This window comes from Aplidium turbinatum, chromosome 4 (assembly GCF_918807975.1).
Source record: "Aplidium turbinatum chromosome 4, kaAplTurb1.1, whole genome shotgun sequence".
Taxonomy (NCBI): Eukaryota; Metazoa; Chordata; class Ascidiacea; order Aplousobranchia; family Polyclinidae; genus Aplidium; species Aplidium turbinatum.
In genome coordinates this window covers 25,157,874-25,177,031 of record NC_137475.1, presented here as the reverse complement: position 1 = coordinate 25,177,031, position 19,158 = coordinate 25,157,874, and the positions used below count along the sequence as shown (strand labels likewise).

Sequence of the window (19,158 nt, the reverse complement as noted above, 5' to 3'; positions counted from 1 at the left end):
AGGTACGAACTGACGATACGAATTGTTCATGGTACGAATTAGGTTGCATCCCCATAAATCCATGTTGTTGCTGTCATTGCATTATTTACTGCACGTTTTTTACGGATTGTTTTACTGGGCAAATCAAGCAGAATTATATTCCACTAAAATGACAGTGGTGTTTGGATGCATTGTGGAATTAAAACCACAACCAAAAAATGCACTATTGTAGTTTAGGATGGTCCAAGATTTTATTTTCTGTAAATGTTAATGTCTCACCCTAAAATATTGTTATCACTGATGAGAAAATGACATATGTGAATTTTCATAAAGATTGATTGATAAAGGTTGTTCCAGGATTCAAAGTTTTGTCGTTTGCCCTTATTTTAACGTTTCGAGAGGATATGATACACTGATACAGATAAGATACAGTGCCATGGTATATTGCAAGAAAAATACAGTTTCATAATTACTCTATAGTCTGTTTATAAACTCATGTGTCTCTATTACGAAACTATTACGAATTATATGTAGTAACTGGTCTACATATACAAAATGTGCAACTTTGTATACCGTACTTGTGTTTAAAATTCAGAGACTAAATTTGACATTCAATAACAACTTTAGAAGACAATAAATACTGTAAACTGGGGTGAGATTGTCCTTAGGGGTGAGATTGGTCCAGTTTTTTAAAACGTAAATAACTTAAAGGTTAATGAAGATTTCTAATAACCTTTAGGCTTGAATATATGTCACTGCTAACCTGTTTACATGATACCTTCAAAAACAAATTTGTGCAATGTTGCTAAGAAAAATCATGAAAAAAAAAAAATTAAAAAAAAAAATTTTTAAATTTGATTTGAAATTTCTCAAAATTCTGATGGTGTAGAAACTTTGTTTGTAGCTCGTGTGAGCACTTATGCTATATAGTTTCATATTGTATTAAGTGTTTTTGTGGGATTTGTATTGTTTATACAGAAGAAAATCATATTTAAAAGCAGTTGTGGTGGCAAATCTCATACACAGGAATTGTGCAAAACAAATTTTCTTTTGAGAACTGCATGCTACCATCACAGTTGTACCAATGCAAAGATTTGGCATACCAGTGTCATGGTTAGTAACATTACAGATGATTTATTCCAAAATTAAGTGTTTTAAGATGTGAGAAATTTGCAGCTATGCAGTAAAAACATGTACAAAAGTTGGAAAATCATTATCATTACATGATAAAAGACACAATATTTTAGTGTAGGTGTATGTTTTGTATATAAATGTACATGTTTTTTCAAGGCAGGACACTCATATGGTCATGTTAGTAATTCCATGAGGACCATTCTCTCTGCTAACTGATAAAAGACACCCTGTATTACCTTATTGGGAGCTGGTATACAAGTCCTCCCCTTTGGCAACTCATGACAAAGAGGAATTGACCAAAACATGTGGATTGAAGTGTGTTAACAGTAAAGCAAAGGTAAAGTAGTTTCACCCTATATGTTTGGTTGAGTCCTGTCTTTGTCATGAGTTACCAAGGGGGGGACTTGTATGGACTTGTAGTTGTACTAACCAGTGTCACAGTGTTGTCAGATTGGGCGATTTATCTGCAATTGGGCTACTTTTAGTTGGGCTTGGCGCCAAAAAATGTTGGTTTGTGACTTGCGCTTTTTTGGGCTACTTTCAGTCTCTTATTTGGCGCGATACGGCGCTTAAATTTGGCAGAATTTTAAGTTATTTGGCAGTGAATTTTGAGTTGGCAGAATTGAATAATTGGTAGAATCCCACGAGCCTTTGAAAATGTTGGTAAAGTTTCGGTTTATTACGGAAAAAATGACGTTATTTTTATGATTCGGCATGAGGATTGATTTTACCACTGACCATGAGCAGCTTTGACTGTTGTTACATTAATGCTGTATTCATTTTCATCCGGGAAAACGGAAGGATTGACTGGCGAGTGGCAAAAGCGAAATTGCACTTGTATCGAATATTGGAAATTATAGTTATGATCTTGGTTTAGTGCCATAATTTTTGAAGCTTTTATTGGTGTCTAAGCTATAAATTAAAGTTGGAAAAATTGAATGTCAGTGGAAAAATTTAATGAATGTAAACTGGTCTTCCTTGTATGATGAAAAAACAATGATAGACTGTTGTAGCTTGTAGGCTACTTTTTGTACCAAGGTGTACGGTTTAGAAATGCTGCAGTGCAGGGGAGTATAAATTTAGAGAAGTTGCTCAATTGGCACTAACAATGTATACCAATCAGCAATGCATTGGTTAAGCGAACCTTTTCGAGAGTTTCTGCAATCAAAACCAAACTGCGAAATCGTATGGGACTTCAACTTTTGTCAGCGATTTTGAGGATCAGAACTCTGCTGCAACAATTGGAAAAATGCTGTTTGATCCCCGGTCATCAGTGCTGAAGTATGACAGCTCTATTTATGAAAATGAAGCTTCAGCAGTTGATGATAGAATTTTGTCGGGTCTTGGCTCTTAGTAGTTCATCTGAGTTGACGGGCTTATGCTATGCGTTAGCAATTAGCATCTACTATGGAACCATTTGTATCTTGAATTTGAAAATAGGAATTTGTAGGAAGTCTGTATAGCGTTGTCCCGTCTAAGTTTTTTTCTATTGAACAATGCTTGATTCAATATTGAACATTCTACTTCTTGTATGTTGTAACAGTGTATGCATTCTGTATCTACACAATCAGCATGATAGACAAAGATGTTGCTTTGTCCATGACTCTTGGGGGCATGCCCCAAAACCCCCCTAGAAAGCTTGCGCCTTTGTCGCTCGATCGTCAACGTCGCGACGGCAAATTGGGCTACTTTTAAATCGCTTTGGTGCATTTTTGAGTTCTTTTTTTCAAAAAATCTGGCAACACTGCAGTGTCATGGTTAGTAACATTACAGGTGATTTATTCCAAAATGAAGTGTTTTAAGATGTGAGAAATTTGCAGCTATGCAGTAAAAACATCTACAAAAGTTGGAAAATCATTATCATTACATGATAAAAGACACAATGTTTTAGTGTAGGTCAGGGCTGGGGAGCCCGGAGCCAAGCATTTTCTCCGGAGTCGGAGCCTTTTAAACATTTCTTGTGGAGCCGGAGCTGGAGCTACAAAATATTTATCAGCTCCAGCATTGAATACAGACAAAATTGGTTAATAGTATACTGCTTAAACGTATCAATCGTTTATTTAAACCAAAACCTGAAATCCCAAACCAAATCCAATCTGATATTAAGTAAAAACATCGGTTAAGCGCATACCGCTTAAAAGAATAAGTCGGATACAGTATGGAGCCGGATCATGGAGCCGCTGTTTAAAAGTTTATAGCTCTGGAGCTGGAGCTAGTGGATGAATGCTTGATAGCTCCGGAGCCTATGCTTTTTTGCAGTGGCTCCCCAGTAGGCTGCACCAAACTTTGGTAACTTTGTCGGATTACTTAGCAAGTTTCCCAAAAGTTGTGGCTTAGGTACCTAATCAAAATGCCATATAAATTTTTGGAAAAAAAATTGGTCTTACGCCTCCTTAATGCTTGTTTCTATGACGACAGGCTAAAAATTGACGAAACAGCTATAACTCCGGAACCACTAGAGGTAGAACCAAAATTTTTTTTTCAAAAGATGCAGAACACCCAAGTTCCTATCTGTTGTCAATACATTTTGTAGACCTATGTGCACCACTTTTCCCAAAATTTACAAAAAACGTGTTTTAGCCTATTTATCACAGGGTTCCCACACATTTTTTATAAACAAATTCCCTACTTTTTCAATACCTAATTTTAAAAATTCACTACCTAATTTTGATCTACATTGCGCATTAACAGTGCTTATTCAATGAAAATTTCTGTGCTGTAATATTTCTAAACAAGATCATACACAGGTTTAAAATTGATTCAAATATAGTTATTACTATCTGAATCCTTAACAGCCTGTTTCACCTTTAACGGATCATTAGAAGGTCTTATTCAAATAGAAATAAAATCAGGTTTAAAATTGTATATCCGGACTCTATTACATTCAAATCGGTATGAAAAAAATAAGAATGTAGAAGATTCCTGTTTGAATAAAATCCTTTTTTTTCTTCAAAAAACCCAAACTGAAACCGGTTTAATCCGGTTCATATTGCATGATTTTCCATACTTTTTCAATACCAAAGGGAGCTTTCACGAAATTCCAGACCTTTTCCCGGTCTGGAAAACGGGTTTTTAAATTCCCTACTTTTTCCTTACTTTCCAGACTGCGTGGGAACCCTGTTATCAGTAACAACTGCAAACACAATGCAATGAAAATGAATTAGTATAAAAGCTAACATCCTATTTAAGCAAATCAACAAAGGTTAAATACTTTCACACATCAGTTAGCAAATAACACTTCTCTAAACTTGCACATGTCAGCATGTCTACCTTGAATAAAACATAAAATACTGCACAAACAGTCAGCAACAACTAAACAACAATCGATTGGCAATATTAAGCTAAAATCTCACATTGCAACCAAAAAAGTTTAGCTTTGTACAATTGATATTGACATTCCCAGGCAAAGAACATTACACAGTGCAATAATACCATTATAGAATAGAATTGCAGAATACATTTCAACAATAAACTAAAATAATTCATAGCAATAACTAGTTTCAAACGTTTTCGGCAAAACTTTCTGCCCTCTTCAGGAAAATATCTTAATTCATCTAAACAAAACAAAATTATTGATTGTCTGTCTATGGTTTTTAAAAAGTACCTCTCTACCAAAGCTATAATAACTAGTTTATGCCAGAAAGCACAATGCAACACAACAGGCTGTGGTCCACAGTCAATTGTTTAATCCATTACAAAACTCATTCTTGCAGCTTCAACAATAGTTTAGGTGCTGGAGTACTGGTGTTCATGGTCTTGAAAAGACTTGTTTAGTCACTTTTTCACTAGATGTTGCTGCTCCAAGTTGAACATGTCGTAACTGAGAAACCATTTCTAACAATATTTGCTGTTGTTGCAATGAGATGCTGCTGTTCGAACAGGATTTTCCAAAAAGAGGTCAAATTTCTGACCCAGTCAGAAAAGACCACAAAGAGTTCCTGTGCTTACGCTTGATCTATTTAGGAGGAGTCTTACCTGAAGACACAATCTTTTCAATAAATGCTCCTGGTGCCATTTCCCATGCACGTTGGATGGCCAAAGTAATTTATACATTGAAAATTGATTTGTTTTTTGTGATTTATCACTTGAAGCCTTGGTTAACTTTTACCAACCCAACTTTAGCGCCAGCTGCAGATTTGAAACTGCATCAAACCCTGAGGACCGACTTAACATCCATGGAAAAAAACCTCTTCAAGTTCAACCCATCAAGCTGCAAGGATGATGCCAATGCTTTCAGCATACCTCAAAAAACTGGACTACCATTTATGATATTTGTCAGAAAGACTAGTCGTTTTGGTCGTTTTTAGTAATGTCGTACCCATTGGTGACAAGAAAGCTATGGTGAAATCTCGTTTAAAATGCAAAAATAGCAAAACCAAACTTTCATTATAACAAATGCCAGTTCTTTATGACACTACAACATTGGCAGACTTGATTGGTCCTGATTCTTGGACACTGATTGATATTTTGAATGTTGACTGGTCTTTTCTAAAGACTGATCCAGGGTGTTGGGATGTTAATACATCATACAAACATGCTCAAGCCTTCGTACAGTCACTCTATGTTGTGAATGATGCAGCAGAACGAGCATTGGGTCTGTTGACTGCCTTCCACACCGGTAAAGTAACTAAAAATCCGAAACAACAGCAAATATTGCTAAAAATGGTGTCTCAGTACATGTTCAACTTGGAGCAGCAACATCTAGTGAGAGAGTGACTAAAAAGAGTCTTTTCAAGACCATGAACACCAGCACCTAAACTATTGTTGAAGTTGCAAGAATGAGTTTTGTGATGGATTAAAGTTAAACAATCAATTGACTGTGGACTACAGCCTGTTGTGTTGCCTTGTGCTTTCTGGCATAAACTAGTTATTGCTATGAATTTTTTTAGTTTGTTGTTGAAACGTATTCTGCAATTCTATTCTATAATGGTATTATTGCACTGTGTAATGTTCTTTGCCTGGGAATGTCAATATCAATTGTACAAAGCTAAACTTTTTTGATTGCAATGTGAGGTTTCAGCTTAATATTGCCAATCGATTGTTGTTTAGTTGTTGCTGACTGTTTGTACAGTATTTTATGTTTCATTCAAGGTAGACATGCTGAAATGTGCAAGTTTAGAGAAGTGTTATTTGCTAACTGATGTGTGAAACTATTCAACCTTTGTTGATTTGCTTAAATAGGATTTTAGCTATTACTACAGTAATTCATTTTCATTGCTTTGTGTTTGCAGTTGTTGCTGATAAATAGGCTAAAACACGTTTTTTGTAAATTTTGGGAAAAGTGGTGCACATAGGTCTACAAAATGTATTGACAACAGATAGGAACTTGGGTGTTCTGCATCTTTTGAAAAAAAAATTTTGGTTCTACCTCTAGTGGTTCCGGAGTTATAGCTGTTTCGTCAATTTTGGGCCTGTCGTCATGGAAACAAGCATTGAGGGGTAAGACCAAATTTTTTTCAAAAAATAAATATGGCATTTTGATTAGGCTAGGTACCTAAGCCACAACTTTTGGGAAACTTGCTAAGTAATCTGACAAAGTTACCAAAATTTGGTACAGCCTACTCCCCAAACTCCCCAGCCCTGGTGTAGGCGTATGTTTTGTATATAAATGTACAGTTCTTTCAAGGCAGGACACTCATATGGTCATTAGTCATGTTACTGTTAGTAATTCCATGAGGACCATTCTCTCTGCTAACTGATAAAAGAGGGTGCAACCTAGTTCTTACCTTGAACCATTCGTACCCTCAGTTCGTGCCCTGTAAAGATCGAGAGAAAAAATTAAAAAAGCCGAAGTCGCTGATCGCAGTTTAATAGCACAAAGCCAAGGTCGCTGATCGGAGTTTCCCCAAACAATTTGAAACAAACTCGATGTTAGGGTTAGCGGAAACTGTGGTTAGCGGAAACTGCAAAACTGCGGGAAAATGTTTGCGGAAACTGCGATCAGCGAGGGTTAGAGCACAGATTACTCTATGGTTAGAGTTGGGGTAAGCGAAAACTGCAGAAAAATGTTTGCGGAAACTGCGATCAGCGAGGGTTAAGGTAAGAGCATAGATTACTTTATGGTTAGGGTAAGGGTTAGCGGAAACTGCGATCAGCGAGGGTTAGGGTTAGAGCATAGATTACTCTATGATTAGAGCTAGGGTTAGCAGAAACTGCGAAAAAGTGTTTGCGGTTAGCGAGGGTTAGCGTTAGGGTAAGGGTTACAGTCAGGGTTAGCGGAAACTGCAATCAGCGACTTCGGCTTTGTGCTACAGTATCTTTCGATCTTTCCAGGGGGAAAACTTTAAAATGTTTGCGGAAACTGCGATCAGCGACTTCCGCTTTTTTTTATTTTTTCTCTCGATCTTTTCAGGGTACGAACTGTTCAGGGTACGAACTAGGTTGCATCCGATAAAAGACACCCTGTATCATAGGCGTAGAGTTTTAGAAATTACCGGGGGTGCAGTCAGGTTTTTTTTCGCAGAGACTTTTCGGTCATTTGTCCGAAATGATTGAAAAATTTCGGTCATTTTTTTGATGAAACTATTTCCTTTTAAGTAGCTGATACAAACCAAAATTTGCACTACCTGACTAGCTACAGCATTCAGCTTCGCTGAGAAACGTTGTTTTTTCGGACATTTTGACCGAATTGACTACATTTTTTTCGGACATTTTGCTAAAAAATCGGTTAAGGACTGATAAATGACCGAAAAAAAAACCCAGGGTGCAGTTACATCAAACTATCACACGTGTCGCATAAACATCAAATGACAACCAACGAAAAAAATGAAAACAGCGAAACAAACTAACAATCATACAACAATTCAACCACAAAACGTATTTTTTCGAACTGATGTTTTAGCAATAAATTCTGCCATCAGGTTTTCTCTGTCGAGACGATTGACTTTTTCTTTGTGTACATTAAGCACATACACGTGGTTTAGCCTGTTTTGGGTCATTGTTGACCTCAAATATGTCTTGATCCGTCTGGGTGTGCTGAACGAACGTTCGGCCTCGCAAGACGTGCATGGCAAAGTCAAGTACAATCGTATGAGGATTGCCACATTCGGAAACATGATTGGTAAGGTGTCGTTTTCATGAAATAAACTACACATTTGTTGAGGAGTTGCTTCTGATACATTTTTTAATTTCAAAAAAGCTCTGAGATTCCCAACCTCTCTCAAATATTGTGACGTATCAATATCGGGAAATTTGCAGGAAATTTGTTCTTCCGTCAAACTTGGGGAGCCGACTATCATATTTTCCAGTTGTGCGACATGGGACAGGTTTTCTTTATCGAACCTTTCGCCTAAATCGTGAATGGCAGCCATGAAAGTTTCCACATATATTTGTGGAAAGTAAACTTCATCATCAGTTTGGGACGCTGAACGGCCACGTGGGACAGTAGGTAGTTGCAATTTCAGAGATACTGATTCTTGTTTGACTAATTCGAAGAACTGATGGGCAATTGAAATGTTGGATTTGGCTGTTAAGATGGCAATTGTGTTTTCAATCAAAGTTTTGCACTTTCCAATTGGGATACTGCGGCTTTGTACCTGGACGTGTACCGGGTGTAGTTTCAACTGCTTACAACGCAATAACAACGCTCGAGCACGTGGTTAACCACAAGACTGCTACACCAGGTTACATTTACATTAAACATGCGTCTGCATTGTTACATCATAGCGAATCGAAGTCATTCAATAAGCGTGAGCTTCATACGGCGGGAAATGAACAAGTCAGCAATTCTTGATGCAACAGCTATTGTTGCGTTTGACTTGCGTTTAACGATATTATTGCGTGCTTCGAATGACAAAACTGTATAGTTATTAATGGACCCTAAACCTCAGGCGTTGTTGTAGCATGCTGCGTAGGAAACGAACCAAATTAGTGTGAATTTGAAACAGCTATATTTTGAATACCGTAATAAAATGAAAATGAAAAAAAAGAATTAAAATACCGATGAGAGCAGGGGGTAAAAAGGGGGTAAAATTAAAATACCGATGAGAGCCGCACCCCTGCACCCCCATTAGGATGCGTCGTGTGCCCCAATGTTTATATTTTTTGTATTATTTTTTTTCAATGGTGAGGTTTCACTGAAACAACAATAATATGAAGTTTCAGCAAAAAATATTAATGTTTAGGTGCTCCACATTGCAGTTAAAAATACAGGAATTTCGACCCCCATACTCCATAAATACCTTGTCTTAACATAACACTGGTCTACACGATTTTTGCTCTATGAACTTTGAAAACTGATTTAGAGTAATTTTGGGGTGCTGAATCCAAATCTGCCCTCAGATTTATACTATCACGTCAGGTATGTGAGATATGATGACAGCAAATTGTTACTTTTGTCAAAAGTGGAAGATTTGACGTTGCGTTTATTGCACATACATATTTTGCTATACGCAGAAATCCAGGCCATGTCGTGCATAAGTAGCTGAAATACACCAAATATAATTTTGATACCAATTTGTTTTCTAAGCAACATTATTAACCATGCAGTAATAACAATCTAAAAGGGAGGCTAAAAGTATAACTAACCCCCCCCCCCCCCCCCCCCGTCAAAGATTTGCATGAAACCACAAAGGATTAAGTAGGCCTGTGGCAATGCTTGTACAGTAACCTTACTTAGGCTGTTTTGGTCTGTCTAACACTAACCATTCGTTATAGCACTGCATATGTTGGTGGTGAACGCAATGCCAAATCTTCCACTTTTGACAAAAGTAACCATTTGTTGTTATCATATCTCACAAACCTGACGTGATCTGAGGTTAGATTCGGATTTAGCACCTCAAAATTACTCTAAATCAGTCTTCAAAGTTCATGAGCAAAAAATGATTCTTTTTTTGTTTACAAGTGTAATATATGGATTATGCCTGCATTGTGCTTGGGCATGTTGAATGTTGAAGACTTGCAGTTTTTGTCAGTCGGGAAATTATGTCATTCAAGGTGGCTAACACTTGCTTGTAGGCTACTTCGTAAATACACTCATGCAATCAACCCTTCCAAAAGTTTCATGAACTTGTCTGAGTACTGCATCAAGGTTTGCTTCCCACCTTGGTTTGAAATAAAACACCACAATTCATTATCTGATGGGTCAAAAAACTTCTTCAACATGTTGCAAAGAAATCTTCCCAAACCAAGAAGTAAAAGATTTCCAAGAAGGTTTTGGAATGCAATGCATTATTCGCTCACTCTGAAAATGTCATTGTTGGAATGCTAGGTGATGAAGACTGCCAAGTTAAAAAAGCAGCAGGCCAACAAATCTATTCCTTAGGTGCACAAGCACAGGAAAAGCAAAGCAAGAACCGTGTTGGCTCCTCACAAAAAGCAGAAGATGAAAATCGAAAGCTGAGAAAGGAAATTTCACCAGCCGTGCCACCTGCAATATGCAGATTTCTTGTGCCACAGCTTAATACTAAAGCAAAATCATACCACCAACTTGTGAAGCTTGGCACAGTTCATAAGTCTGAGCCACCTATCATGAGATCGCTAGCAGATCAACAGCTTGACAATGTCATCGACGAACCTCTGCGGCTGGATTATCCTTGCCACAACCAAGCAGTGGAGTGTCACGTTAAGCTAGTGACTGTTAAAGCAAGCTTATATGCTGTAGGTTTTGAAAGAAGGGATGGACTGATTCGTCAGAAGGTGCGATCTCGTCAACTTATGAAAGAATTCAACAGCAAGAAGGAATTCCCACTAAATTGACATGTTCACCTTTTTGTGCTGGTTGCTAAAGTCTCAATGTAGTACAGGTAGTCTAGCACATGCAGCAGTATGGAGTATATCAATCTGTGTGCTGGTATTTTTTTGACAATGATTTCATGGCAGATCACAGTCTACCCATCACCAATTATGTCTACTAATTACAGTATTTGTTTTATGCACCTACACTTTGAACAGTCCAGTTAGTAACCCCCAGGTCGTGCAGTAAAGTTGTTACTTGCTACTGTGTGTGTACATGACACGAGCACTATATTGTATTTCCAGTCACACTACTGTACCGTTAGACCACTGCCTACATGCTCTCGATTAACCCTTGTATTCTCTACATCATGTGTAGTGTGTACCGTATATTATGCATACCATGCTGTATATTTATTGCAAATGCAATAAGAAAAAGTATCCAAGTCATCTGTGACCTGCATCAACATATGCAGTACAGCATGTGCATTTACCCACTACCTTGTGCCTGCGCTACCGTTTTGTCCAAAACATTGTCAAATATACGCTTTTTGTCATAACTTTTTTTCTAGTGAAATTAAGGCAAAAAATCCTCATAGAGCAGATAGAAACATTATGATTCTGCATCATTTTATACCAAACTCATGTTCCTAGCACCAGCAGTTCCAAAGTTACATCCGATTTGAGAATTTTGGGGGTATTCCCCCATAAAATGGGGGGTAGAACGGCCAATATGTGGTACAACTCCCTGAAACCAGTTTTGTTATTGTTTTTAGCCAATTTGTCAGTGGTCTAGACCAATTTTTTTCAATCCACCCTATTGTCAAGCCAACAAGGGGATACAGGCAATTGGGATGTGGAGCACCTAAACCTTGACCAAATTTTTTGAAATTTTGTAATTTTGCTTTTTTAGTCAAGCCTCACCCACAAAAAAAAATAATTTTGTTTTCAACCATTTTTTAAATTTTTGGGGGCACACGACACACCCTAACCCCCATACTCTACGCCAGTGCTCTGTATTACCTTATTGGGAGCTAGTATACAAGTCTCCCCCCCCTTGGCAACTCATGACAAAGAGGAATTGACCAAAACATGTGGATTGAATGTGTGAACAGTAAAGCAAAGGTAAAGTAGGCTAGTTTCACCCTAGTAGTTTTCACCCTACGTTTGGTAAAGTCCTGTCTTTGTCATGAGTTACCAAGGGGGGGACTTGTATACCAGCTCCCCTTATTGCTTACAATTTATTCTGGCCAAAATGTTCACTTTCAGAGGCATTGCAACTTTTTTTAAAACAGGGCAAAGATCAAAACTGGCCCAATCTCACCCCGTTTTACGGTAAACTACATGTACTCTGTGGTCGGCAATGTCACTTACAACATCTTACTCACAATTGCTCTCGCTCTTTGATACACGTCATTGGTCTCCCAGTTATCTGGGTCTATCCCCAAAAATTATGAAATAATATGAAATAATATGATAATATGGATGAAATAACATGGAACAATTAATTTACTCAGCAAGGAAAGAAAAAGAAATCACGCTTGACGAGGAATCTAAGGATGAAATTAAGTTTATGGTTAAACGATTCATGTCTGATGCAAAACGAGCTTGCTCGTCAAAACGAAATCAAATAATGCACCAAACTCTGAAGACTCTATCAAAAAACAAAGACATCAAAATCTGTAAATTTGATAAAGGAAAAGGGACAGCAATTTTAAATACCTCGGATTAATATCTGAAACTGGACTCTATAGTCAATGATAAATCAAAGTTTGAACGAATTTCAGACAGCGGCAAATCACATCCCATGATTTCGAAAGAAAAGTCAATTGCGTACTACATCCGTAAGTACTTTAAAGACTTTGATACTTTTAAGTAAGTACTTTTAAGACAATTGATAACGAAACTAATTCCATCGGGCAGTAACCCCGGTAAATTATACGGCTGTGTGCACAAGTGCACAAGGAAGCAAGGAAGGTACAAGTGCACAAGGAAAGTGCAAAAGTGCACAAGGAAGGTAACCCTCTTCGGCCTGTTGTTTCTATGATAGGCTCTCCGGAATATGAACTGGCAAAATTCTTAGATAGCGTGATCAAACCGTACATTCCAAATTCGTATATGCTTAACTCCACAAATCATTTTTTAGAAAAACTAAAAGATTATTCTCCGTCTTCCGGACAGATGATGGTTAGTTTTGATGTTAAATCTCTGTTTACGAACGTACCTTTGAAAGAGACTGTTGACATCATTGCTGACTACATTTAACAAAACCCACTCAATTACCTTTCAAGCGTGACGTATTTGTCAAGTTAATGACTTTAGCTACCGAAGGCATATTTATGTATAAAAACCAATTGTTTAAACAAATTGACGGCGTTACCATGGGATCTCCATTGGGCCCTACTATTGCTAATTTTTTTCTGGCACATTTGGAAACAAAACTATTTAAAAAGCATCTTACATTTCACCCAAAGTTGTTCTTACGGTACATTGATGACATTTTTGCGATATTTAATAAGGAGACGTCTTGTGCGGCCTTTTTGGAATTGCTGAACTCTCAACATAAAAATATCAAATTTACAATTGAAAAAACACGCAAAACTTTGCCTTTTTTGGACGTTGAAATTAAAATTAATGCTACCGAATTTGATACTTGGGTTTGGCGCAAACCAACCCATACTGGTTTGTTTTTGAATTTTGATGCACTATGCCCATCGAAATGGAAATCTGGTCTGATCATGCGCCTATTAGCTTGGGCTAAAATGATTTGCTGTAATGATGCTCTTTTTAATATTGAAACAGAGAAATTAAAACAAATGTTCTATAATAATGGTTATCCAAAATTATACTTTGAAAAAATATTGAATCGCTTTATCTCCACGAATTCCGACCAACAAGAAAAGGCTGAAAATGAATTAAATATGAAGCATTGTTTGTCCATTCCGTTTGTGGGAAAAGATTCTAAAACGTTTGCTCGCAAAATCGGACAGTTTATGAAAAGTAAATTTGATGTGGACGTTTTTCCTGTTGATAAAACATTCAAAATCAGTTCGTATTTTCAACTAAAGTCCCAGACGCCTTCGCCTCTCTGTTCAAATGTCGTATACAGTTTTACATGTCCGTGTGATTCGGCATTGACATACATCGGTATATCCACCAGACATTTGACCACGAGAGTACGGGAGCATTTGAACTTTAGAGACTTAAAGAAAAGTGCCATCAAAGACCATATTATGGAGTGTTCCTTTTGCACAAATCGAAAATTCTCTGCTGACTCATTTAAAATTTTACGCAAAGGCAAATCCCAATTTGACACAAAAATTCAGGAAGCGCTATTAATCAAACGCTACAACCCAAATTTAAACAAACAATTATTTGCTGGCGGCGCGTCCATTCTACTAAACATTTACTAAGTTAGATGGATCACGTTCCCTGTGGTGCTAACTCGTGTGTAGTCACATGTGGTTGCCTTTTTCTAATGTAATTTTGTTTTCCGTCTGTCTGTTTGTTTTCCACACTATTGCTTTTAACCGCTGCGTATTTCTTGGTGCTTACAATTAGTTAGCTAGTTACCTTCAAGAAGTTGAAATTTATTGCATTTTATTAATATTTTCAGATTCCTGATGAGGGCTTAGGTTAAGCCGAAAACGTTTGAATGTTAAACTATTTTGTAAACATGTAAAAAATATATACTGTTGTAATGCTCAACCCTGTGGTATTGTTGTGTCTTGCCTGTCTTTAATATATAGTTTGGATTTATGCCAGGAAAAGGTACAGTGGATGCTCTGTTTATATTGAGAAGAATGCAGGAGGAATACCGAGAGAAGCAGAGAAAACTATATATGTGTTTCGTCGACTTAGAAAAGGCATTTGACAGAGTACCAAGGAAAGTGATGGAGTGGGCAATGAGGAAAATAGGTATACCGGAGGTATTAGTGAGAGCTGTGATGTCTATTGTCTATGTATGAGGATGCAAGAACAAAAGTGAGAGTTGGATCAAATTATTCAAACGAGTTTTTTGTGAAGGTTGGTGTAGCCTATACCAAGGATCAATTTTGTCACCTCTGATATTTGCTATTGTGGTTGACGTTGTAACTGAAGGCGTGAGAGAGGGCTTATTGAGTGAAATTTTGTATGCAGACGACCTGGTCTTGACAAGTAATAGTATGGAGGGACTGGAGATAAAGTTTGAGAAATGGAAAGAAGCATTTGAAACCAAGGGTATGAAGGTGAATCTTGAAAAAACAAAAGTGATGGTGAGTGGAGCAGAAGGAACAGTTGTTGAGAACAAAGTAGATCCCTGTGGAATATGTGGCAAGAGAGTGATGAGAAATTCAATGCAATGCAAGAAATGTGGAAAGTGGGTACATGCAAGATGTGCTAATGTCAAGAGAGCCGCAACAAGATTGGCGAAGTGTTTTGTTTGTGGGAAATGCAGTACAGGAAGGAATGAAGTGGAAGGCCATGATGATGAGTTCTGCCATGGCATCGAAACAGTGACAGACTTCTGTTATCTGGGTGATCGGATAAATGGAAGTGGTGGATGTGAAGCAGCGGTGACAACAAGGGCAAGATTGGGCTGGGCAAAGTTCAGGGAATGTGGGGAAATGTTGCATGACAGAAAATTTTCACTAAGGATAAAAGGAAAAGTATATCGGAGCTGTGTGCGGCCTGCAATGCTATATGGTAGCGAGACATGAGTATTGAGAGAGAGTGAACTGGCAATCCTGAGAAGAACAGAAAGGCCAACGGTGAGAGCAATGTGTGGGGTGAAAACGAGAAGGGAAAAAAGGACTGAAGAATTGTTGGATATGCTAGAGATAAGAGAGACCATAGACCAACTGGCAAGGGCAAATGGAGTAAGATGGTATGGACATGTGATAAGGAGGGAAGAAGGAAGTTTTCTTAGAAAGGCACTAGATCTAAAGGTGGATGGGAAGAGGAAACGCGGTCGTCCAAGAAAAACGTGGAAACAACAAGTGAAGGATGAATTTTAAAAAGTTGGACTGAAGGAGGAAGATGCAAGGGACAGGGTGAAATGGAGAAAAGGGATTAAAACAATTGCTGCGCGGAAACAATCGGCCACCCCCACTAGTGGGGAACAAACCGACGATGGATTATGATGATGATGAATATAAAACTTCTTTATAATATATGTATAAAATCAAACTCCCCAGACATCAGGTTGAAAACCACTTGTGAAAGAAATATGCTATTAATATTATATAATGCAGGGTACATGCAGATAACCTACTCAATCAGCTGCTCAGTTGAATCATTGTCAATGTCAACGTTGTAACAAGTTTCAGAAGCAATCTGGAAATTATTTCTTTGAAGAATAGATTGTACCTTCCTTGTGATCACATCAGTGGATTGACATAACTGATAAAAATGAATCACAGGCATAGTCAAACAACAATGCAAAACCACTTGGATTAGCAGCTAAAAGCAGAACAAAATATGGTCACCATTGAGGAAGCAGATAAGATAACGACTACGACAGAACATGGAACCATGTTGCTGTAAAATAACCATGGTACAGTAAACAACATATAAAAATAACTTTAAAACTACACATTACACACAAATTTTGAAACTACAAAAAGAAGTTTTAATGTTTCAATCAACAAACAAAAATAAAAATAACATTGGTAGCCTACCTATGGACAAATGCTATGTTACCATGGACAAATTAGTCTGCAATAAATAAATTATATCATATTATAGGGCTAGGCAGAAGTGGAAAGTATGAGCAATTTAGAAAACCCAATTAGCCTACCCCTAGATTCAATTCACACCCTTCACATTTTTGCAGTCACATTCACGTTATTGTTCAACAAACACACGTGGATGGTTGGTTAATGACCGGTATCATACTGCTCAGGCTCAGCCTCATTGAGTCATTGCTTATTCATAGTTACGCGGGTCTGTTCAAAGCAAGGTTGCCAGTACCAAAACTAAGAAAACAGCCAAATCAATTCAATTTATTTTTTGCTGCTGGCGCAAACATGTACAAAACGGCAAAGTAAACATACGAATTTGACACCAACAAAAGGGAAAGATGGCAAAACCCAAAAGTTTAAAATATACATCGATAAAACAATGTTACCACTATCTTAAAATTGCACAGCCACCAAACCTAGAAGCGAAATAGAAAAAAAACTTATTTTTATGGTGTTGTGCGATCCACTCGGTGGCGCTACAACTGGGTCCTAGCAACACGCTCGCAGTGATTGCTTCAAGCTTTAGCACGTTTAAGGGTTGCCAGATGGCCTTTTTTTAGGCCAAATTCCAAAAATCTGGCCTTTTTAAATTGCAGTTGGCTTAAAAAAATTGATGCAAATAAGGCCAGAAAATCTGGCCTTAATTGGCCCTTTTTATGGCTGCAAATTTTGACCGGTTTAGAAAGTACCATTTTAAGTAAATTGCAAATAAAAGTATCACTTATCGTCACTTAAAGCCTGAACTATATCCGTTTTAATTACGAAGTAGAGACATAGAGAGTAGAGAATGTGTTAGCTGTGGACAGGGTGGTTCTGTTGAGTTGAACCGGGTCAAGGAAGCAAGACACTATCATACCACCCACCCTTGAATATTCGAAAAAGCAACATAGAACAAGTTGCCTCAATAAAGTTTCTGGGAATAATTGTAAACGAGCATTTGTCATGGAAATCTCATATGGAAATCTTGCTTCAAAAAATAAGATCAACACTCTGCGTGACAAAAAAAATTAAGCCTTTCCTAAACAAACAAGCACTTCTCTCCATTTACCATTCTCTAGTTGAGAGTCAGATATTATATTGCATCTCAACGTGGTGTCATGAAAACAAAACTATATTGCAAAAGCTACAACGTACATGCAATAACTTTCTTCGTACTGTATTTGACATTGACCGCAGAGAAAGCATAAAAGGTGTAATGGAACTCAATAATTTAAAATCAATTAACCACATGAAAACTACAGAGATTGCAACTTTTATGTTTAAATATTCAAAAAAGCTGCTTCCCACAACATTCAATGATATACTTATGTGTAAACAATCAAGTAGCCTAACAACAAGAAGTAATTCTCCTTATATTCCGATATATTGCCGAATTAACACTTGCAAACAATCAATACGGTACATGGGGCCAATAGTTTGGAACAAGCTTCCCCCTACTATAAGAAATGAATGTAAAACTGTAAAAGGCTTTAAATCAAAAATAAACAAGCTAAATCTTCCTTGAAATAATCCCATCTAAGTATTACATCATGCACCAAACATACTAATATATAAAAGATATATAAAAATATATATATATATAGATATATATAAATATATTTTTGATTTAAAAGATATATATATATACATATATATATATATTTTTTTTTTTTTTTTGCCCAGCAATGATAAGCCAATGTGTGTAGATTTATTAGCAAAATAGTAAGATTGTAAGTACTCCTACTGGCCTTCTGGTTCTTGTGTTTTTTTTGTCCACAGAAGTTCTACAGAGTCTGCAGAAGTTTTTCCATCCTTTTTGACCAATCTCCATCTTTCGGTGAAGCGGTGGCCAGTTGTTTTATTTCAATATCTTGGACTGGATCGTCATGCTATTGTCTGATTGTTTATCTATTTTTTTTTTTTTTTAACGTAATATGCCAAATTGGATATTTTTTGTCACTTTAATATGGTTTAACGTGTAAAACATACGGTAACCCAAATTTATCATATTACTGGGACATACCACTACTACATCCCAGCTGGCGATGCCTGTCATTTTTGCATTAATACAACGTTAGCTAACGTTGGATCGGTGTGGAAGTGGCGAGTTTAGCTGACTGGGGTCTAAAATTATCGCTTTATCAACGCAACTTTTATCAAAGCACGCTTGATATCTTTAAGACATAACTTCCCTGGGTATAATTGAATTTCCGCAAGATGATGATGTTGTTTTTTGCTAGTTTGTTTTTTTGTCATTGTTTCATGTCGTCAAGTTATAGCCTATCTATTTTGTGAGTCGTGCAAGGCCTGGTGCGTTGCGCTTGAAATGGCTTTGCCCGTGGTAGGATTTCTTTGTGGGGTTTTCTTTGCCTGCCTTGCTCTTTGCTATGAGCTAAACGCATCAAGACGTGTTCCCCTTACGACCATCAGCACTCTTGATAACGCACCATGGCCGATCTTCATAGCAACTGTCCATACAAATCTTCAATATATCAGCTAAAGTTATGTAGGCTAATAAAGTTATAGCCTATAGGCTATATGTTTATTTGTTTTGTAACATTTTTTATTTTTTTAATTTTCCCTTTATATCTTAAATTTTTCTGAAGGTGTTGCGACCGTGCCAAATTTTTTTCAACTCAATAACTTACTTCGATCACAAGCACGTTTTAAC

General features: G+C 37.2%; 1 protein-coding gene across 1 annotated transcript in view; it reads right to left on the bottom strand.

Moving 5' to 3' along the window:
* Positions 1 to 16,220, bottom strand: part of LOC145768185 (phosphoribosylformylglycinamidine synthase-like) — a 91,678-nt gene extending 75,458 nt beyond the window's left edge. Inside the window, exon 1 of the mRNA XM_082579661.1 lies at positions 16,040 to 16,220. Coding sequence (XP_082435787.1) covers positions 16,040 to 16,191 — 152 coding nt within the window. The 5' untranslated portion in view covers positions 16,192 to 16,220. The remainder of the gene's footprint in view (positions 1 to 16,039) is intronic.
* Between the last annotated feature and the right edge of the window lie 2,938 nt (positions 16,221 to 19,158).